The sequence below is a fragment of the Typopeltis vanoorti genome, chromosome 4 (assembly GCF_054136105.1).
Source record: "Typopeltis vanoorti isolate ZY-2024b chromosome 4, IOZ_Tvanoo_1.0, whole genome shotgun sequence".
In the NCBI taxonomy this organism is placed as follows: domain Eukaryota; kingdom Metazoa; phylum Arthropoda; class Arachnida; order Uropygi; family Thelyphonidae; genus Typopeltis; species Typopeltis vanoorti.
In genome coordinates, this window is record NC_143552.1 from 76659307 (window position 1) to 76683510 (window position 24204).

General features: G+C 35.5%; 1 protein-coding gene across 1 annotated transcript in view; it reads right to left on the reverse strand.

Moving 5' to 3' along the window:
* Positions 1–24204, reverse strand: part of LOC150107422 (transcription initiation factor TFIID subunit 1-like) — a 960372-nt gene that overhangs the window by 622827 nt on the left and 313341 nt on the right. Inside the window, exon 16 of the mRNA XM_090391850.1 lies at positions 8762–8935. Coding sequence (XP_090247976.1) covers positions 8762–8935 — 174 coding nt within the window. The remainder of the gene's footprint in view (positions 1–8761; positions 8936–24204) is intronic.

Sequence of the window (24204 nt, forward strand, 5' to 3'; positions counted from 1 at the left end):
GAGTTAAGATAGTGAGTCTGCTGCTGCGGTATGACAGAGTAGAGCTGAGAAGGAGGACTAAAATAAAGAATGACAGTTAATTCTCTTCCATTACATTTACTTCTTAATTAAGGCTAATTCAGATATTGTATCAAGCATCCCGAGAATCAGATAATATAAACAAAACAAGTTCTTCAAAAAACTAGACATTCAGTTCACATATAGCCGCCAGTTAACAATTAGTCTCTTTCTTTCTATTTACGATTTTCTAGACACAATCGTATCACATACTGCAAAACAAAACTAGGGCTTACTTGTTAACAATTTCCCATGAGGAAAGTTCGATTACTTGATGATACACATGGCACTTCTATTAGATCAAATCCTTGATTGTCTTTCTTCGAATTATGCATTGGAGTTCTGCCGTGCTATCCGCAGCCTAGAGCAGGCGGCAAAAGTACATCAGCGGTGGGAAAAACAACCATCCTTCTTCTCCAGAAGGAGCCCTCGTAGGTGCTAAACTAAAGTCCAGGAAAAGTCAGCCACAGGTCGAAAAAAGCCCCGAACCATGTGCTGTATTGCCCTTTTATTCAAATCACAGTTCTTTTAATTCGGAACATTCCAGGATTAGCCACGAGCAATGAATGGACCTAGGTCACCGCAGGCCGTTTGATCTTACAATCTTTGTGGTGCTCGGTGCTAATCCGACGTCTTTTTAAGTTCTTAGTAACATTTCTATAGTGCAGGTGCACTTTTAACAGCATACACATCTTTACAATTCTTTTATTATTGCAACTACATAGTACATTCTTATATTTTATTATTGTAGACAAAATTTTAATTGTAAAATAATTAGCGAAAATTCGTTAAACAAAACTTATTTCTCGCGATATTTTACAATGTGGAGTTTGTGGAAGTGTGGAGATACTCCAGAATATCTTGGACTAAGTTTGATGGGCAAAAGGACTTATACAAGAAGGATGTTTGCATCTGAATGGATTTGGTGTTCGGAAACTGGAAAAAGTGTTGTTGAATGAAGTAGATGTGAAGAATCGGGGAAATTAGAGCTTTTTTTTTGGTGTATGTGTGTGTGTGTGGGGGGGGGGGGGTTAGCTGCTGAGTGAATATGCAAACAGTGAGGCAGTTGAGTGTAAGAATGTGTATAATATGCCTAAGTTAGTACCACAGGTAACAAACCAGAATGGGATGGTTAGTATAAAGAGTCAGGATAGTGGTGAGCCTAAGGGGCTTTTGCACTTTATGTACACTAATGTCAAGAGCATTTGAAACAAGAAGGAGGAATTTTTGATATTGGCTCATCCTGGACAATGGTTATTGGCATTAATGAGACATAGTTAACATATCGATCATAGCCGATGAACTGCAACCAAAGAGAGTAGCAGTTCAACAGTAGGCCAGTGAAAATAGCACATGTAAGGCTAACTGATGTGAAATTGAGGCCAGCAGAACAAAATTTATTAATAAATAATAAATCTACCAATTTAATAAATCATACAGATTTACATCTTGACTACTGCGCACAGATCTGGCTGCCAGAGTTTCTTGGTGATAAGAAGGTGGAGGAGAGGATCTAGAAGCGAGTGACCAAGATGGTAGTAGGTCTATGGAATGAACTTTATAAGAACAGGTTGAACATTTGTGGGTTATCTGTCCAGGCCCTTTGAACTATGCAGTGCTGCCACTGTAAAACTTTTATACCTCCATACTTCAGCATTTCTGGTCGAATATCATCTACTCCTGCTGCCTTTCCACATTTCAAGCCTTTGATGGCTTTTTCTACTTCAAGTATGGTTATGCATTCCTGACTGCATGCCTGTTCAGTGTTTTTTACCACTGTGCTATCACTGCTTGTTTCATTTAGCAATTTTTCAAAGTAATTACTCCAAACTTCAAGAATATCTATTCCCCCAGTTTTCATGTTACGTTTATCATCTCTAATTCCTTTTACAGCAGTCTTTCCTCCATTTCTGAGCTTCTTCAACAACCTCCAGAATATCTTGCCACCTTCTTGATATTTATTTTCTATGTTCTTAAGTCTTCCAATAAAAGCTAAATAAAAGTCTTCCAATGACTTTTATTTAGCTAGTTTTACACAGTGTTTAGCTTTCTTACATTTGTCTCTGTATTCTCTAAAAGCACAAGCTGACTTATTTGCTAGGAACTTTTTATATGCTTTCTTCTTTTCCTTCACTGCCTCTGTAACTTCCTCAGCCCACCATGGAGTTCAGATTTTTCTATCCCTGCGACAACCTCGCCACATGCCTCTCTGGCTGAATCAATCAAGATTTTCTTCAAGGCTTGCCACTGAATCTCCAAGGTTTGGTTCCTGTTCTCAAACTGTTTCATTTTTTCTTCAATAATCTTTGTGTATTTTAGTCTACAGTTCACATCTGAGAGCTGCTCAACTTTTATTCACTTTAAAACTTTCTTACATGTTATTCTTTTCAATATGAAATTCAATTTTATCCTGCTCAAGACTAAACAGTGATCGCTTCCAATTTCAAATCCTCTGTACACTCTTGTGTCCTGCACCAGGAAGAAAATATCACTATCAACAATAACATAGTCAATGAGACTTTTCTTATTCCTTGCCTCTTCTCTCCATGTGAATTTGTGCACATTTTTATGTTGGAATATGGTGTTAGTAATAAAACCAGTCCATGTCCTGAGCAGAAACCCAATAGGTACTTGCCATTATTATTAGCTTTGCTCTTTTCTTCAAATTTTCCCAAAATATTTTTGTAGGTCTGACAATCATTTTCTACTCTGCTATTTAGATCCCCAATAAGTACCAACTTTTCCTTTTTCATTGTGTCAGTTGCTTTCTCTAAAGCCTCAAAAAATTCCTCCACTTCTACCTTAGTAGAACGTTCTGTGGAACCATAGGCACAAATACATCTCATTGTCCAATTTCCCATTCTGATATTTGTCCACATCACTCTACTTGACACTGCCTGCCATTCAAGGTTAGCCTCATATTTAGTGTTGAATACTATGGCTACTCCTTCTTTTCCTTGATTGTCATTGCCTGAATATAACATTTTGTATTTATTGCTCAGAAAGATCTCACCAGTTTTTGTCTTTTTTGTTTCAGTTACCCCTATTATGTCGATCTGGTACTTATCCAATTCCTCAGCTAGCTCCATTTCTTTGTCATTCAGGCTTCTTATGTTGATAGTACCGATTTTTAACTCTAGTGATGTTGAGTTGGAGTAAGTTTTAGGATTTGTTCCAGTAGCTGACTTTTCGCTGTTTGCCCTGGTTCCCTGAAGAAAACAACAGGAGGGGGGGGGGGGGCCTTGTTTAACCGGCAACGCCCCAGCCGGCATGAAATTCTGTTATGTTGTACCATCATTTCATATTGTGGTTTACGCCAATAAGAATTCAATTTGGGCGGTTAAATCCCAAATTGCCAGCCCATGCTCGTTCGTTCAGTATTCAGGTGGATACCTAACAGGGTGCACCACAAGAAGGTGAGGAATGGACATTAGGATAGAAGCCTTGGTAGGTTCTCTGCATTCCTTTAAAGGCTATGTGGAGGTCTCCTCTCAATTATACAGCTTTGACCCTTAAGCACTCTTAATGTGGGTTTTCTTCCATTTTATAGTTTGTTGTTATCATTATGCTAACTCACAGTATTCCAATATTGAACACAAACCAACTAATTTTGTAACTGACCTACAAATCTTCAATTTATCTTCATAAGGTTCATTCCATATAATCTTGATCAACCACCTCTGGATCATCTTGACTTCTTTCTCATCCCCAAGAAATTCAGGTGACCACATCTGTACACAACATTCCAAATTGTGAGATGCCTCTCCAATCTCTCAAGCTCACACTCACACCATATAATCTTGATCAACCATCTCTGGATCATCTCGACTTCTTTCTCATCCCCAAGAAATTCAACTGACCACATCTGTACACAGCATTCCAAATTGTGAGATGTCTCTCCAATCTCTCAAGCTCACACTCTGTCCTGTGAAAGACTGCCAATAAATGTGCTATTTCTTCCATGATATCTACCTGCTCATTCTATAAATTATCCATGCAGTCATTCATTTCTGATCACTTTTACTCACTTATGAAACCTATCCAAATTATTTAAGCACTGCTGGTTAAGCAACATCTTTTCCAACTTCTTTTCATGGTTCAGATATGTGATGGCTTTTTCTACCTTAAATACTAATATGCACATCTGATTGCATACCTCTTGAACATTTTCTACCACTGTTTTGTCATTGTGTCTATCCACTTATTTAACAATCTTTCAGAGTTATTTATTCAGACATCGAGTATATCATTATCTTCAGTTTTTTGTCAGTTTCATCATTTGATTCCTTTTACAGTGCACCTCCTTCCTTTCTTAGCTTTCTTCAATAGCATCCACAAGATTTTTCCACCTTCCTGATATTTATCTTCCATATCATTACTCAAATTCTCTAATGATGTTTGTTTAGCTATGCTTGGACATTCTCTATATGCATGTTTACTTCCCAGAATGCTCAATAAGGTTTTTATACTTCCAGTACTGTCTTGAGACCACTATGTGAAGTCATAATTTTTCTATCCTTGCAAACTTTAGATGCCACTGAATTTCTGAGGTTCAGTTTTTGTTTTCAAGCTCTTTCATTTTTTCTCCAATAAGATTTGTATATTTGAGTCTACAGTTCATCTCTAAAAGCTGTTTGATTCTTTTAAAAACTCTTACATATTTTTCAATATCATAAAAGTTAATACTGACCATCATCTATTTCCAATCCCAGCATATTCTCGTATTCTTAACAAGTCTGGAGATATCATTATCAACCAAGATGTTTCTTAGTTGTTGAATTTAAGCATGTCTTTATAATGAAACATGGTGTTACTATTTACAAGTCTGTATCCTGTAGAAAATCAGAAACTATTCTCATTATTATTATTATTGACTTTGCTCTCCAAACTTTCAAAATATTTCTGTATATCTAAAATTCTTTCCTACTCTGCTGTTTAGACATCCAATAAAGAAAAATTTCAGAAAATGGATTGTGATAGTGTGTTATTGATGCATCATGAGCCAGAAATGCAAAACGTGTTGGAAGTGAGGAAAATGAAATAATGGGAGTTAATGCTGGAAGCTGTGAAACCATAAATGTTGTAGTGAAGGGAATATAAATGACAGTTAAAGAAATGAGAAAGAGAGTATAAACAAGGTGACTGAAAGCAGTGGTAAGATAGTGCATGTAAAATTTAACCTAGGATGAAAGTGCGACCAACCTGGAAGAGCTAGGGAAGAGCAATGAGAAAGTAATTCAGAATATGAAAGCAAAGTTGGTGAAGATGAGGCAAGACATGTGGAGTGAAATGAGAAGAATAACAGTTATATGTGGAAGAGAGAGGAAGGCCAGAATAAAAGATAACAGTGTGAAAGCAGTGTCCAATGATTCAAGAGTAGCCATGCATAGGGATTCGATTATTAGAGGTGTGGTTAATGAGAAGGCGCATAAGGTTTGATTTCCAGGGGATAGACTAAACAGAGTGAATGAAGCACTAGATATGGGAAGAAGTTAGTATAAGAGTTGGTAATGGTAGTAAGCACAAATGATCTCAATGGCAACAAGGAGAATGTTGCTAAAGACAGTAAAAAATAACAGTGTAATAGGAGAGGCAATCAGAGGTAGTCAGGAAGACATATCGCTCGGGTATTTTAGTTATGAGTTAAGACAGTGAGCAAGGATTATGAATGGAATTTTAATGAAATTGTATGAAGAAAGAGGTATTCATTTTGTGAATGTGTGGGATGAATCTGAGGAACAGATGAAGCTTTAAAAAAGAGATGAGAAACATTCAAATGGATTTGTTGAATGATTTTACAAGTTATGCAGCAACAGTTTCTCCAATCAGTTGGAGAAACTGTTGCTGCAAGAGTGAGTAATGACTGAATTGAATGGAAGATATGAGGAAGCAAGAGGTGGTAGAGGTGATATAGAAGAGCAGGAAAATAGGAGAGCTTGTGAATGAAGAGGTGAGTGGCATGAGTGAAAAGAATGAGAGAGAAGAAACATGAAACAAACAGGGAAATGGGGGTAAGACAATGCATGAAAAGAGTGGATAATGGATACAGGATCAGATAAGTGTGTGTGTGTGTGTGTGTGTGTGTGTGTGTGTGTGTGTGTGTGTGTGTGTGTGTGTGTGTGTGTGTGTACAAGAAAGGATTGGGATGACCAGAGATGTGGGGGAAACAAGCAAGTCTCTCCAATCATGATGACAAGTAACAATAGAGAAGATTGGCTAAGCAAGAGGTAGACAAGTCATATTTGAGGAGTGGGGCAATTAAGGCTTATTATAAAACCAGAAATAAGCTAGTATGTATATTTACAAATGCCAGAAGTATTTGTAATAAAGAAAATGAAATTGAAGCATTAATAGAGTATATTTATCCAAAAATCATTCAAATAAGCGAGACATTGTTAGATGTGGATGACATTCTTGAGGAATAGAGATGAATGGATATAATGTTTTCATGAGGATAAGAAGGGTGGAAGAGTAGGAGGAGTGCTGATGATAGTAGCAGAGGAGAAATCCCCATCTAAGGTGAAGATGCAGGAAGCAAATAGAGGCAGTAGTTTGAAGCAGTGTGGTGTGTGTTATGCTGCCTCCACAGAGAGCTGGAAGTGAACAGAATGAGATATCTAGTTGGGTTTTGCTATAAACCTGGTAATGTGGATGGTAATGAGAAGGAAATGTATAAAAATTCAGCCTAGCTAATAAGAAAAGGGTGATTTTAATTATGGTAATATAGATCAGAATGAAGAGACAGCATTTGGGGGTATGGAAAATGAATTTCTTGAGTTTTGGAGGAACACAGTAAAATTGTTCTGCTTCATAAGAGGCGGGGGGGGGTGTGATAAGACTAAGGTTTCAAATTACAAGCCAATCTGTTTGTCTGGAGTTATAAAGGTGTTAAATCTCCCTCCAGTTGGTGAAAGTGCCCATGAAATGATTACTTGAGTGATGGCCAGCCAAATGAGGACTTCTGTGAGAAAGGGGTATATGTGGAACTATAAGGCAGGTGATTATGAAAAACTCAGAAGACAACTTGCAGCTATATCATGGAATGAAGATCAATGCTGCTTGGGACTTGTTCAGGAAGCAAACAGGCAAAGGCAATGTGTAAATGCATTCCAAAAGTTAAGTGGTCAAATAAGGTAGGTATGAAATGGATGAATGAGGAGGTGGAAATTTAATCAATCTAGAAGAAAAAGGCACTGTGGAGGCCGCATAATACGAGTGGAAATAATCAGTTACATGAGGAGTACAAAGTGCAAGAAAGAGAGGTAACTTGCTCGGTAAGGGTGGCGAAGGTACAGTAAGAGCATCAGTCTAAAAGAAATCCTAGGGAGTTTTTTTGATATGTGGTCAGTTGAAGAAAGAATGATTATAGAAGGATGATACTAGTTGGAGAAACTGATATAATGATTAGCACTGAGGTGGAATGATTAGCAGTAAAGATGTTAAATGATCAATTTGTAAAGATATTTTAGCCTCATGAAAGTAACATCATGTAGAACTTGAGAGCAGTGGGGGAGTGAGGAGGAGAAGCCACTGATAGTGAGTGAGCAGGAGATATACATGGGAATTAAGTAAACTTGATGTCAATAAGCAGTAGGACTTGATGATATACTATCACCACGTGTCTTGAGGGAATACTCCAGGGTGTTAACAACAGCTTTAACTCACATAGTTAACATAGTAAATTAGCCCAAGTTCCAAAGGAGTGGAAACTGGAAAAAATTTTTCTACTTCATAAAGAGAAATTATAAGACTAAGGCTTTGAATTACATGCTAATTTGTTTGTCTGGAGTTGTGGTAAAAATGATATAGAAGCTACTGGGAACCAGGATTCAGAACAGTTTGATGACAATTCTCTTTGATGAATAGCATGGGTTTGAAAAAGGAGAATCATGTTTTAGAACTCTACTTACATACTATAATAATAAGACAGGAAAAATGGACAAAGGGGGAGGCATATACTGTTGATAATGATTGGCAATTTAAATTGGATTGAAAACATACACATTATGTATCATACTAATGAAACTGCACTGCAAGGAACTCAAGAAGTTCTAAAATCTAAAAGTAATGCCGGAGGGAAAACTTAAGTTGACGGCATACTACAAGCATGGACAAAACTCAAACTGTTTTGAACATTCGTCTAGTAATACACCCAAATACACATTGGAACCTGTTTATATAAAAAGGGAAAAATATAAAAAAAAAGGAAAAAATAAAGTTTTTTTAAGTGATTTTAACCAGGATTTAGTGAGGGACTATATGGAAGAGAAGACTAGAGATTTATTTAAAAAAAAAACCTAGAACTGGATAAATGTGAGAGATGTTCTCACAAAGAGTGGTAAAAAAATCAGAGAGATAATCTTAAAATTATTCTGGACAGAACATAATATTATGCATAATGTACTGCTAAATATCAAGATAAAGCTGAAGGTTGTGGTATCATGTACATTTTCAAATTAAAACTCAAGAACTAATTTACTTTATTCACTCAACTGCAGCTTATCACTATAGTAAACACCATTATAACAAATTTTCTTAGTATATCATCCTGACTAATGCTAAATAAGCATACTTCTAAAAGAAATTCATGAGCAAACTGTTTCTGTGGTTTCTTCAAGTTTGCTATTGTGAGAAGTATATGTACATTATGTTTTTAAATAGGCAGAACAAGTTTTCAGTACAACAAATGGTATCAGTTACTCACCTTAGCTTTCCGCTTTATATGTTTAAGAAGTGGAATAACTCCATGTGGTCCTGGCTGAGAAAGCAGACCATGAGAATAACGTTTTAAAGGTGGACGATGAAAACTCCTTAATTTCAGTGGACCCATGTGAGTTGGGAAGAAAGGTCCTTTCAGTTCAATAGCAGGAATGGAATGCTGTAACACATAATTTTATTGTAATTCTTAGTTGTTTCATATATTTACAGTATATTTGCAAAATGTCATTATTAACTTAAATATATATATGTTACTTAAATTAAGGGGATATTAAATCCCACATAGTTTTAAAACCGAATAAGAAACTCAAAGATAGGAATCAGAGAGTTTCTTGCCGAATATAGTAAAACTATAAAGTATCGGCGACACTAGCGTTAGCCAATGCAAGTGACCCTAGTACGTAGTACAATACCTGACGACTCGTTGCAAAGGTGGGGGAAGTTCAGATCGCTATTCTTAGGTATTTTCCATAATGTAAAAACACATTTCCTAGGAAATGTATGCTGTTATTACATTATGGAGGGAGGTCACTACCCAGACCGGTTTCAGCCTTTTTTGAGGCTTCATCAGTGAGTAGCTATGTTGGCTTTGTACACACACATTTATCATCAGTAAAGTTATAAAAAAAGAAGATACATATACAACTTTTAAATAAAAAATCTTCCAGTTTACAAATGGTGAATGGTTTCCTCCACTAACAGGTTTGCCAAGTGACTCAGTATTTTCTCCTTTATGAGCTCAAAATCCTGTCCAGAGTTCTTCTGATGACAGAATACTCCATTCCTTTCTACTAATTAGATAAACCTTGAAGTGCAGAAACATCTCGAACTTAAAGAATTCATTCATTCAACCAGTGTTTTAAACACTGATCTTCACACCATTCTGCAAGGGAGAGAGGATAATTTAGTCACTTTCAATGTCACCAAAATGCAATTCTTGCCTTAACCCCCTTAACATACAATTTTGGAGCATTAAACAAAAGACATGTCTGTGACATGTCTTTTGTTTAATGCTCCAAAATTGATTTTGAATTTTGGTTTCACATATAAATACAACCGAATATAGATGCTAGACAATCTTGTGCCTATTTCCTTTCAGCTGAGAAAAGTTGCTAACGGCGTGTATCGGCTATTTTGTTTGCGTTTACACAAATTCATCATTATTTTTCAAATAATGATGAATTTGATCCAGCAAATCGCCCTCGTCCAAAAAATTGGCAGAAAAACGACAGCTTTTTGATTTTTAATTAGTACATTAAGGGATTAATAATACTTTGAAAAAAAAAGAAAAAAAAGTCTGACACATACAAGGGAAATTAGAATGTATTAAAAACTCCTAGATATTTTCACTCACTATAACATGAGCATTATTAAGGGAGAAAACAAAAGAATTTGCTACAACATTCAAAATATGAACATAAGAATCAAACTTTTATTAGCTTTCTCATGAGTCAACAACATAAAAAAGCCAATAAAGGAAATGCCACTGTTTGATGGATGTCACAAAGTATAACCACAAATCTAATAATGTTTTATTATGGGACAGATCAACATATAACATAATTAGCAGAGATCCTACTCAAAGCCAAACAAACAAATCATATAAATTCTTGGACCAAACCACTTAAAAAATTGCAAATTCATCATGCTCATTGCCCATGTACAGTATTTATGGCGTTACTAAAGGTGTAGAAATCTAATTATCTGTTACACACAATAGTTGATTGCATCAGTTTTCCTACTTATTATTTAGCTAAATATCTCTTGAATCTTCTTCAAAATCTCATTGGCCAAACTAATTCTTATATCAATAATTTATTATTATTTAGGCCTCCAAAGAGTCAAAAGACTCATCAAGGGAGGTCCTTCCAAGGAAACACAAGTCTATTAAGACTCATTGTGGGAGGTCCCTCCTAGGAAACACAAAGTCTATCATACCACTCCTTAAACTCATTGACTGTTCTCACTCTCACCACTCTATCAGGCAATGCATTCCAGGGTTCAAGCACCCTCCATGCAAAAAAACCACTCCTCACCCTCTTGCTCACAGTTTCCTTTCGTAACTTCCAGGAATGGCCCCTTGTCATCACTCCTTGCTGTTCAACCAAGCAAAAGAACTCCCCAGTGTAACCACCTCTCAACAGTTTAAAAGTCTCAATCATATCACCACTCCTTCTATCCACCAAACTCTGCAGTCCACATTCCCTCAGCTGATCCTCACAACTAACATTGTACAGTCCAAACTGTCTTTGTTATCTACCTTTGTATCCTTTCCACAGTTAATTTATCCCCTTCAAATCCTGGGGACCAAATCTGAGAACAATATTATAAGTGTGGTCTGATCAGGGTCTTATACAACGGCATGATAACTCTTTTATCTCTGCAGGTCAGTGTCCTTCTCATTATTGCAGCAATCCTCTGTGTTACCTTCACCACCTTTGCAATATGTCCCCTAAATTTCAGATTTTTATCAATCATCAACTCCAGATCTCTTGTCTCCACTACTTCCTCCAGTATAGCTCCTCCAACAGAGTACACAGCATCCTATCGACGTGTCCCAAACCTCAAGACCTCATATTTTGCTGCATTAAACCAACATCCTCATTCATTTGCCCTTTCTCTCATTTACTCTCCTGCAACTTTATTATAAAAGGGCTAGCATATTACTAAAACAAGAGTGCCCCTTCACAAATCCATGTTGACTCTCACAGATAACATCTGCCCAATGTTGTATATGGTCCCTAACTAATTTCTCAAAGATCTTAACAACTACTGATGACACACAAACTGGCCTATAATTAGACACTTCCAGTCTGTTACCGCCCTTATGCAATGGTACTATCTTACCTTCCTTCAATTTCCTGGGCGCCTTTCCCATAGCCAGACTTTCATTGAAAAGCCAGGTCAAAGGAGCTGTCAGTTCTTTAGCACATTCAATCAAAACTCGTGGTGAAATATCATCCAGTCCCATAGCTTTACTGACATCCAGAGTACTCAGCATTTGAAACATGCTCTCCTCCTGCACCTCTAAACTTCTAACTTGCCCTAACCCTCTAGTATTAAAATTCACTCCTTCAGGATGAAATACACCAATAAAGTGTTCATTGAACAATTCCACTATGTCCTCTGCATCACTCTATTCCCATTTTTATCCCACAATGTCATTCTTCCACAATCATTTCTCCTCCTACTGGCCACATAGCTAAAAAATTCCCTAGGATTTTCTTTGGATCTTAGGGCCAATTTCTTCTCATATTCCAGTTTCGCCATCCTTACCATACTAGTCACTCTCCTGGCCTGTGTCTTATATTCTTCATGCATCTGCTCTTCACCTGTCTCCTTATTTCTCTTCCATAGCCTCTTTTTCACATGCAGTTCCTGTTCAATATTGTTTGTCATCCACTTTACACCAAATTGTGTCCTCTTCTTCACTTGTGGAATTCAGCTTACTATTGCTGCTAACAAATATTCCTTCAGAATTTCCCAAGCACTAATGATATCCCAGCCTTCCAATTCCTCCCTCCATGAAACTTCCCCAAGTTGATGTCTAAGACTATTATAATCACCTGCCTTAACATTCCACATATGTTCCCGTCTCTTTGATATTTCTGCATGTCTATTCATCTTCCAAGTCAAAACCACATGGTCACTCTCTCTCTAACTGGTGGGAGAGATGTCATCTCAGTTATTATCAACTCTCCTGATGCTATGACCAAATCCAAAACTCTTGAACCTCTTGTTCCCTCTATTACATGTTGCCTAAGGCATTTGTCCCTCAAGAATTATAGAAATTCCATTCCGATATTGCTACATGCAACTTCCTCTCCCCAATTTATACTGCTGTAGTTAAAATCTCCCATAACACTCATTCTTCTTGAACTTGCCAAGCTCAACTGCCTAAACATCTCCTTGTCCCCACCCTCTGTGCTCCTTAGTTTGTAGCAACACCCCCACTAAATATTCCGTCTTGCCTATCTCTACCTCACACCATATGCTTTCAAAGTCATTAGTGTCATTGCCTTCTAAAGCCTTCACTCTTAGAGGACATAAGTCGTCACTTATCATAAGCAGTATTCCACCACCACGCTTTCCCTTCCTATCCTGCCGAAAAATGCTGTACCCTGCTACTTCAATTCCTGTTATTACATCCTCTTCTGTCAACCATGTCTCAGTGATCCCACTGCCATAGCCACACTTTCTATCGTCCCTCCAGACAAACACTCCTCATACATCCTATCTTGCACACCACGGATCACTGAGTCCCCATACATTACACCTTATCACCCTGTTCCTCGATTGATGCCGTGCATCCCTCCTCTCTGTGTTCCCCTACTTACCTGCCTTCCTAGCATCACTCTATCCCTGGTTCCAGTGTTCCCTCGCATTCTTCTCATTCCCCTCTCCTACTGTTTCCATTCTCTCCTCTTCTATCATTCCCATAACTCTCTCTCATTCCCTCTATTCCATTGTTCCTATTCTCTTCTCTTCTATCATTCCCATAACTCTCTCTCTCTCTCTCATTCCCTCTCTTCTACTGTTCCCATTCTCTCCTTTTCTATGATCCCCATACTTTTCTCTCATTCGCTCTCTTCTACTGTTTCTATACTCTCCTCTTCTATCATTCCCAAACCTCTCTCTCTCCTACTGCTTCTATTCTCTCCTCTTCTATAATTCCCAAAACCTTCTCTCACTCCTACTCTGATTCGCCTTGCATACATCTTTCATTCTCCTAATCTCATCTTTAACACTTCTCAACTCGTTCACAAGACATTCCCTCCTCTTTCAGCTCATCTATCCCTCTCTGCAAGTTAGTCACTCTTACTCGCTTCATTTACCCAATCAAAACCATCTCCGTAAATTTCACAGTCATTCAAGCCTTCCACACTCCTGACTCTTATTTTCTCATTCATACTTCGCTCGTCATTCTCTCCTATCACACTACTCATCTCCCAACATTCATTTCCCACCCTGAAGCAACTAGGTCAGTTATCGAAATATCTAATTCATTTATTTCCTCCCACTGTCTGCATTTTGCGCATATACACACTCCCCCCCCCCCCTCACCCTCCACATATCCAACTTCCGGGAAGCATAGGTGCCGCAAATACTGCATGCCACAAAGTCCTTTATTATGTTACGTATAAAAGAGTTCTTAAATGGCGGAGGACTTGGTCACATGCCATTTGTGATTGCAGCTGAGTCCACCATCATTCCTTACTGCCATGTAACAACTAAACTAATTGCTAAAAGTATATACAAACACTGTATCACAGATATGTATATATATAAATAAAAGTAAATGCTAAATATAAACATATAAATATAAATATAATGCTAAATATAAACATATATATATAAATATAATGTTATATTCAACTATACTCCATAGTGAAAACTTATCTTCTCTTCCACTGCAAATGCTGCCGACTGTGAACCCACCTTCTCGGTAACCACAAAATAACACAATATATAACAACGAAACTCCAAAGGCAGAGAACACTTGTGTTACTGAGAAAAAAATGCAGTACAATTCACAAAAGAATTCACACTCTACACAGTTTAAAAAAATACTTTTCAATAGATAGATTCCCTGATGACATTGTTAAATTGTTTAACAATGTCATATCCTCCATCAATGTAGGATACTTGACTTGGCAGAATAAATTGCATAAGCAAATGGAAGGCACATCAATGTGCAATCCCATCTCATTTGCTTTTTAAGCATTTTAATCAACCTTGTATCTGCATATCTTTTGTTGATGATAGCTTTGCAGTCTGGTCCAATCATGGATTATTAACATACATTAATAATCCAATTTTGGAGCACATTTTTCCTGACGTCTATGAATCGGCCAAAGAGGTCCGACGCTCGAAGCACTTAGCAGACTGTCCTATTGGCAAGGCATACTGGTCCTGCTTCTGTTCTCCCTCAGTAGTTTCATGGCTCCCGTGGCTGTCCATCACGGCCTTCAACCGGACCGACAAACACGACGAATCAACTTGCTCTGAAGTTCTCTCCTCTCTTCCTTTTCATTCCTAGATGAGCTTTATACAATTTTCTCGGGTCTGGACGAAGGGTCGAGGACCCCAAACATTCCCGCACAAACCGTCTTGACCTTAACGTTAAAGCTCACTTTTAGTTCTCACCGAATATACACACTTCATCCTATTTTCAAACAGCGGAACTACTTCAGAACTATACCGCCTTTTTACCACTGGCCTTGAAGGTGGTATCAGGCTGACTCTGAGCACATTATAAATCACTTACATTATATACAATTCCTACATCAATACTATGCCGATTTCTAAGGCATTGCCCTTGAACCTTACAATTTAGAATTTACTGTTTTGTACAATCTTGCATGTTAATTCCTTAGGGTTAAATACATGGGCTTTTATATGATTTACAACGTTAATACAAAGTTAGTTTAGCGTGTTTATGAGTTGCGACCTCTGTAAAAGTCGATGTAAAAAGAGGAAATTCCTACTGCATTGAATTTTACAATGTTTCTTCGTTAATAAACTCATTTACTTTGTAACATATATCATTGTAGTTAATGAGTACTGTTTTATTTATTTATTTATTTTTTTTTTTTTTGCAGCATACTGTATAAGACTTTATTTAGAATAGAATATTTGCCCTAGTGTTTTCAGCATCTTCAGTATGGCTTTCAAATTAAACAAGTGGAAGAGAAAACTGGAAGACTCAACAATGAAATTACATAAGCTATTTGTACATGATATAGGGTGGCATGGTCTAAAATACATTAAGGTGGTCCTAACTATGACAATTTAATTATAATAAAGTTATATGTAATCAGATAATTTAACTAAGACTAATCAAAACACAAATATTTCATTTCATGTATTGTGAACCATCTTCAGTGTATTAAAGTAGGAAATTAAAAAAAATAAACAAAAATTAAGGTATATGGAAAATGTAATCTTCCCTTGTATGCAGACATGAGATAGCCAGATAAAAAATGATACTATTCGGATCAATTAAGAGTGTGTGTGTGTTTTAGAGAGAGAGAGAGAGAATAAATATATTAAATTAACTTATATAATATTAAGCTATATAGCTCTTGATAACAATTTCCAGAGTTCTGGCATGCAAAGTCCACCATTAAAGTTGAGATTAAAGCAATTTTGAAGGAACTTTGGTACTTTCTTTAAAGGAACATTTGTATTTATGGGAATATTTGCATAGTGATTTGGTATCTTTTCAAAGAGTCCTGTGATTAGTATTAGTAATCCCATGTTCTGTTAGACCAGATCTATTATGTTTCTTGGAGGTAATATAAGATTGATGCTTAGAGATGCATACAGAAACAGACTAGCCTTTTTGAAGAAAATAAAATACCTGACTACATGGGATGGAATACGCTCTCTGGAGCAGCAGAGGAGGAATTTTATCTTTTAGAGATAGTATCAGAGAGATCATTGAATTAATCAGCTTGAAAGTGATTGAAATATATATATATATATATACTTTACAATATGAGAAATGCATTCTGAAAGGCCTTTAATGTATGGGATGGGAATTCTACGTAAGTCATATAGTCTAATAGAGGTTGGTGAAAAACTATATATACAAACAATTAATAGTAATCACTTCTCAAAACTTAGAGATTGGAATACAGTCAGAGTAGCCAAAGCTCGGCCAAGCATTTTACATGTTTCATGGAAAAGACAATCAAATTTGAACCTACTGGAATGAAGAATCTTTGTCTGGTTTCAAAGAATTCAGTACTTAGTGTTAATACCATGAGAAGCATAGCCGATCTGTTGGATTTCAAAAATGCAACAGTCTTGATGTTCTTGTATTCAAATCAAAGCAGAGCAGCTAATCTGTCCAAAATAGCAAAGATGATAATATCAGGGTACCTGATAGTTGGTAATCTTCTCTATTATTTAGGAGTTATAACCATTGAAAATAGCCATTTCTTTGCTTGTAGAAACTTCTTTTTGAATTATATGAGATCATAACAGATGATATGAGCTCTTGAAAGAAGACATTTAATAATACTATACTTCTACAAGGGATGGCATGCAGAAGTGTGATAGATATACCAATCTGGGAAGGAAGGTTTGCAAAAGCCAGATGGTAACAAGGAACTATCTAATTCCATTTTTATAAGGACAGCTAGGAAAGGTATAGTTCCATTTTATTCAAGTTCCATACTGAATTTTTAAATATAATTTCCATATATTTATTCTCACTCACATGTACACACTTCATTTGATCCTAATACAAGGGAAGATTCCATTCTCCATATACCTCCATTGTTGAGTGATTTTTTTTAATTTCTAACTGTAATATGTTGAAGATGGTTCGTAATACATGAATTGAAATACCTGTCCCTTAATCAGTCTTAGTTAATTAAATATTCAACTGTCATTATGTGTGACTTTATTATAATGAATAACACATGGATATCCCTTCATCAAAATTCAAATTTAAACAAGGAACAATATATTAATTAATTAAGGAGGAAAAATCTATTGACTATAAAATGTGCAAAGAATAATAGGGATAATTTCAGAACATCATTTCTGTTCAGATATGGACAGTGAAGCAAGAATGAGCCTCTTAGTATAACAGTTCCATAAGATAACTACTCTTTTATGAGGGACCTTAATCTTCTATCAATGGACTGAATGTTTGGTGGCAATGACACATCCTGTGAGTCCCGATGATACCGTACCATAAAATTAATGTAATTTAATGATAAATTATAATTTAATAAATAAGTAAATTATAATTTATCATTATAAATAATGATAAATTAGCACAAACATGTGCTAATTTATCAGTACTGCCAAAATACAATAACCCACACTGGTATGGAATTTGTTCAAGTCCAGGATAAGCTGAAGGCAGAAAATCTTGATAGTAGGGTGAAAAGACACCTGCAGACCAACTGATCTACAGAATTTTGCTATTCCTTAAGAGACATCCTTACATAAGGAATCATAGCAATGGACAACTTCTTGGAAGAAATATGATAAGGACACCCTATAGCTATAAATGATATTTTTGAAATATAACTTATTTAAGCCATTATTCACACCTCTCTTATGCAAAAATGTAATTTACCAGTCACCCACTTCATACTTCAATCTAGTAATATTACAAACAATCTGGATAATTTAGTGGTAAATTTATTAGGACATTCTCTTACTCAGGAAGAGATCTGTGTTAGCCAAAGGTTGTGAATATGTGGTCTCTGAACAGGTTACCAATTATGGATTAATTTCATCTTACAGACAGAGGCTTGTATTCAGTTCCTTCTGAGACAAAGTTCACCTGCCACAAAGTTCACTTTCAAACAGTCATGATTCTTTTCAAAGGAAAACTACCTACCACCTTCTAACTTAGCAATACTTTCAGAATTTAATTCACTTAATTCTCTAAAAAAAAAATAATAATAATGTTAGTATTACCTGTGTTGAAAAGGGCAAATCAACAGTCATACAAGATAAGAGAGAATATTTTAGGAAAACTGCCTTAATGCTACATGATTTCTCTACTTATTGTCCCCTTCTAATCTGATCTGACTTCCAGTCAAATTAATAAAGTCAATAGTTGATTGATAGCATCTCCAGCTGGTATGAAGAATTAAGGAAAAAGCTTAAAATCTTTTAGCTCATCCATGCAATTATATGATCTCCCCCAAGATCCTTAAGCCAGATGTTCCATTAAGACCAATAGTAGATTGCATTGGCTGCTCCACATATAGTTTCTAAATATTTGTCTATATCATTATTTTCATTTACTAGAAAATCTACTTCTCACATCAAGGAACTCCTTTAATTTTAAAATAAAAATTTGTCATCTTCATTTAGAAGATGACAAATTTTTAGAACATGACCTTCAGATATCATGATGAGTCTTGATACAGTATCTCTTTTCACAACATTCCATTGACAGATACTAAGAATTTAATTAAACACGATTTTCCTCCAGACAATATCAAACATTTTGGCTTTGTAATCCACTCTGGCTATTTCAGTGTATAAATGAAAAGTTTGACAAATTAAATCTAAAGATTGAAGGAACAGCCATGGATAGTCCTCTCTCCTACACTTGCCAATTATTATATGTGACATTTTGAAGATCATCTCTTTTAAAGATATTTCTCCTAAACCTGCACTACAGTACAGATATGTGGATAATATTTTTGCAATATGGAATGGTTCTCCAACAAATTAGAAGCTATTTGTCTCAAAAATAAATATGCTTCACCCCAGAATTCGATTTATCTTGGAGGAGGAGAAAAAAAATCAACTAGCCTTTTTAGATATATTAATTCTTTGTTAGCTGGACAGTAGTTGACAATTTTTTTTGAAGAGAAGTGCATGCTGATCATTATATTCATGCAACTTCTCATCATCATCCCAGTCAAAACGTTGGAATGATTAAGACCTTATTACATCGAGTTCATAATATATGTTCCATTGAAGACCTTCTACAGCAGGAATTGAATTATATCAAACTTGACTTTATGAAAAATGGTTTTAATGAGTCCTTTATCAAGAAAGCCTTTAACAGCTTTCTTGATAAAAAAGTAGAATCCGGTAGATCTCTTCAGGAGATCTATCGGATTCTACTTCTACATATTAAAAGAATTTCTGAATGTACTGCTAAAGTACTAAGACCTCATCTTTCATCCTGTGAGGAAGATTTCTACCTTCCTTTACTTACACAAGCTTTTCCACTCAGCTTTCTAGATGTCTACCCTTGCTGGTTTATCTTACTTTGGAGTCTGAAGGATCTGCAGTCACTCACTGTGAGAACATAAATCGTATATCCAGTATAATGAACCTGAGCAGTCTGGCCTTGAAGAAGAACATGCTATCACAAAATACTTGCTTCCAAAGAACCCTATAAACATAGAGTTCTTTGGAAGAAAAATAAACTCTTACATAAAACTAGATTACTTATAAAGCAGTTATAGATGAGCTATGAGGTCTTTCTATACCAACTTAACTTAAACAGATCTGATGGCCTTTGATTATCTGATTACTTATAAAGCAGTTATACAAGATGAGCTATGAGGTCTTTCTATACCAACTTAACTTAAACAGATCTGATGGCCTTTGATTATCTCCTTTATGGGAAATATTATTGTATCAATCTTATGTAAATTCCTGATTATTAACTTGTTATATTAATTTATTTTTAATTAATTAATTTTATTTTATTTTTTAATTAGGAATTTACTGACCATCTGTGGTATTATACTATAGTGGTGCTTTTAAAATTAAAAGAAGATTGAATATGTTCAAAGTAAGTTATGCGTATATGGAGAAACTGGAGCATCCAGAGGCAAACTGATCGCAATGAAAAATTCCTAGACCTAACCCAACTCAATGCCAGGTGGGGTGGTAGGATTAACAGGGTGAACTATACACTGCTAATCACCACCATTACCAAGCCATTGTGTACCACAAAATTTACCACTCACAAATAAGTTGACTTGTATGTATTTACTAATATCTCATCTCTTTCTCCTTCATTCTCAAATCATCTTTTCATATTTTTTCAACTCTTACTACAGTAAACTCATAAAAACCACAAGAAAAAGATAGTTTGTTAATGGATAGTTTGCAATAGTGAATTTCTTTTAATGTAGTACTGTATCAAACAAGATTTTGGTCAGAACTTTTGAGTCACTCATTATTCGTTATAGTGAATAGTTTGTTATGGAATCACTGTAAACTTTTATTACAAAATCTATAGTATATTTGTACCGTGGATGCGCTAAGGATTTTTTTCTCATTTTTATCAATTTTATATATATATTTTTGTAATTTTTTAAATTTATTTTTATATATTCTGGAAACTCTGCTCTAGAGCTCAAACACAGAACTTTTTTTCAGCCACTTCAAGCCTTCAATAAGCAGAACGGTGGTCTCACACTGGGTGATGAAATTCATCTTTCACCTAAAGACAATCACAAACATCCATGTCCACGATGGGATTTGAACCTGTGACCTGTTGATTGGAAAGTGGGTTTGCTAACCACTTGGCCAACCAGGCTGACGTTATTATTATAATGTCACATAACTGTCTAAATTCTCCTTGTGCCTGAATAACTGGCTAATTATGCATACCATGATACATACATACACTGAGCTTTTGTTGAACTGTTTGCCATCATGATACTGTAGAATGGTATAGATCAGGGGTTGGCAACCGGCAGCCTGCATGCAGCCCAAACGTACATTTTCGGTGGCCCATAAAAGGTTGACAATACTTACATGGCATGTGGCCCATATGTTGAATTATTTAAATAATACATTTTATAATATGAATAATAAATTAAAAATAATTTTATACCTATACTTCGTGATATCCCCATGCAACTTGCTGCGAGTCATCATGAGTGGGGATCACAAAGTCGACTTCATCTGATGACAACCGAGATTTTGGCGCACTTTTGCAGTCATGTTCCCTGGTCTGTCTTTTAATATAATTCAATAACATCAACTATTGTTTTCAGAGGATATATATTTGTAAAAAAATTTCAAAAATGAGTTCAAGAAAACGTAAAATTGCAGATGAAGGAAAAAGGTTTAATGATGAGTGGAATACCAAGTACTTCTTTATTGATACAGGGGTAAGCCCCTTTGTCTTATCTGTCATAAAAGTGTTGCTGTTATGAAAGAATATAATATCAGACGTCATTACGAGAATGCTGTACTTTATCTCGTACTTTAAATATTTCTGTGTTTTTTAAAATTGATATAATAAAAATTGATAACTTATGTATTTTTTTCACTCACTATTTTCTGTTAATTAAACACTTGTGGCCCGATTATTAAAAATAAAAGTTGAATGTAGCCCGCAAGTCTGAAAAGGTTGCTGACCCTGGTAGAGATGCATATGTGCACAAACTTCTGAAAACAAAATCATAGTTTAAGTAAATATCAACAATTTGGTTTAAAAAATACTTGGATTTAAAATATGAGCACTTTTTGTGAGATATATCCTGTGTAATCTTGTTAATAATAACTTTAATGTGAAAGGATGGTTGTTTTGAATTAGAGCTGAAAAAAATAAGGTTATGAGGCCAGTGTTTTCCTATTTTGTGGATAACAATTCCACCACCCCCACATTAGACAAGCTTTTTTTCAGCTTCAAATAACGATCTCAAATTTGAATCCACATCTTTCAAATTGATAAGCTTTTTGCTACTATATCTAATCACATTCCATATCCAGATTTAAACATAACACTGAGTGAAACAATCTGTCAGGTCTCTGAAGTGATGATTCTAAGAGCCTTCAATCTGAAGTTGTTTCCAAACTATTTCAAGTCAAGCTATATCAACCAAATTTAGTCAGACATTCAGGTTATTCAAAACTGAATTCTGTGTCTTCTTTCATTAAAACAGAAAAAATATTTAATTATTTCAAAAACTGATAAAGGAAAAGCTATAGTGGTTCATGGATAAAGTTAATGAGAGGAAAGTTGCTCTCCTCCTCCTATAGAAATAGATCTGCAAATCAAGATATCAATCATTACCAAATCAAAGCTCAGATTAAGTTACTGTTGGGACAGTTACTGTCCCAACTCACAACCTCATCCTAAATGAGGTTATCAGCTGGAAAAATAACACTGTAAAAAAACTATATATGCATTTTGACAGTATCCCTCAAATAAAGACCCTTCATTTATATAGTGTCCTGAAAATCAGAAAGAAGAACCATTGTGAACTGCATTAACTCTCTCTCTTACATGTAAAGTATACATAGTGATGAAATATTTATCAGATTTTTTCTTATGTGCACTTATCAGATGTTCAAGATCATTTCTTAAAAAGTTTCATACACTTCCTCGGGAAAGATAAAGATAGTACCATACAACTTTGACATTCTGGTAAGCACTGACATCACTTCTATTTATAAATATCTCTTTGGCTTAAACTATTTGCTTTTTATCAGAAGCCTTTGCTACTGATGTAGCGAAGATATACACGAAGTCATACATTCAGGTTATTTCAGATAGAAAAAATAAGATCTATAAACAGACTAAAAACATAGCCATGAGGAGTCCTCTACATATCCTTTCACTGTTTACCATCTAGACTATCTAAGAGAATAGTTTCTTTTCCATCATTTGTCTTCAACCTTTCTTCTAGGTCTGCTACATACATGCAAATTTTCTATTTGGCTTCATTACAAAAATGAACTAACTACTTTCTTGCAAAAAAATCAACAATCTTCATCCATGAATGCACCACATAAAAGAATTTTGAGACTGTACCATTCCTAGACATCCTTCTTACCCACACAGCCTCTTGTAGTTTGTCCACTGGTGTCTATCAATCTACTGATCATTCTCTCAGAGCTGGTAAAATTTTAGTTCTTTCCCTTGTTCATTGTCTTCAACTTTATAAGAGCTTCTCTCAATCAAATCTGTGAAGCAATAGGTTATAATCTGAACATATTCTCTAAATTTTAAAACACTTTAAAATTTTGCTGATAGGGGTTTGAAGATAGAGGAGATACTGAATGTGGGTACTTCCTTTATCTTGAAATCTATCAGCAAAATTTTCAAGAAAATTCATCTGATAACTATATTTTTTACTGTTAATAAAATTTTCTAATTTCCTGTCAACCATCACAAATTTTCACAGTTTTAGCTGATGATTATCAGACTCCATGTAAATGTATATTTTACCATACTTTGGAGAAGCTGGCTATTCAGTGGAAAAAATAATTAATGAACACTAATACTATATTCGGAACTATGAATCCCAACTGGTGTTCTTGCACAGCATGATGTTGAAACCGAACACGATCCTTTGGAATGATACTTGCCAGTTCACAGAAGCAAAAGAATCTGTTCAACGACAGTTTAAATGCCTTATTATGGAATCCAAGGTGTATTAAGTGTTACTTGAATTAGATGTTAATAAGGCTATGGGAATGGATGACATATCACCACAAATTTTAAAGGATGTGCAAATTAGTCAACCATGCCATTGACCTAGTTATTTAATGAAAATAGTACCTCTCCACAAGCATGGTTCTAGGACAGAAGTTTTCAGACTTACAGACCAATATGTATATCTGCAGTTGCAGGCAAAATGTTGAAGAAATTGGTTAGGACTAGAATACAGGATTGGGTTGACAGACAAATTCTCTATGATGATCAGCATGGGTTTTGGGTTTGTGAATGGCAGGTCTTGTTTTAGCAATATGCTTACATTTTATGATGAGATGACAAATGCATTGGATAAGGGAAATTCATACACAGTGATTTTCTTGGACTTTGCAGACATTTGATAGATTACCATATGACAGACTGATGTATAATGTGCAGAAGATGGGATTGGATAACAAATTGGGTAGATGGATCAAAAACTGGCTTTCTGAAAGATGCCAGCAAGTTGTGTATGATGGAGCTGTGTCAGA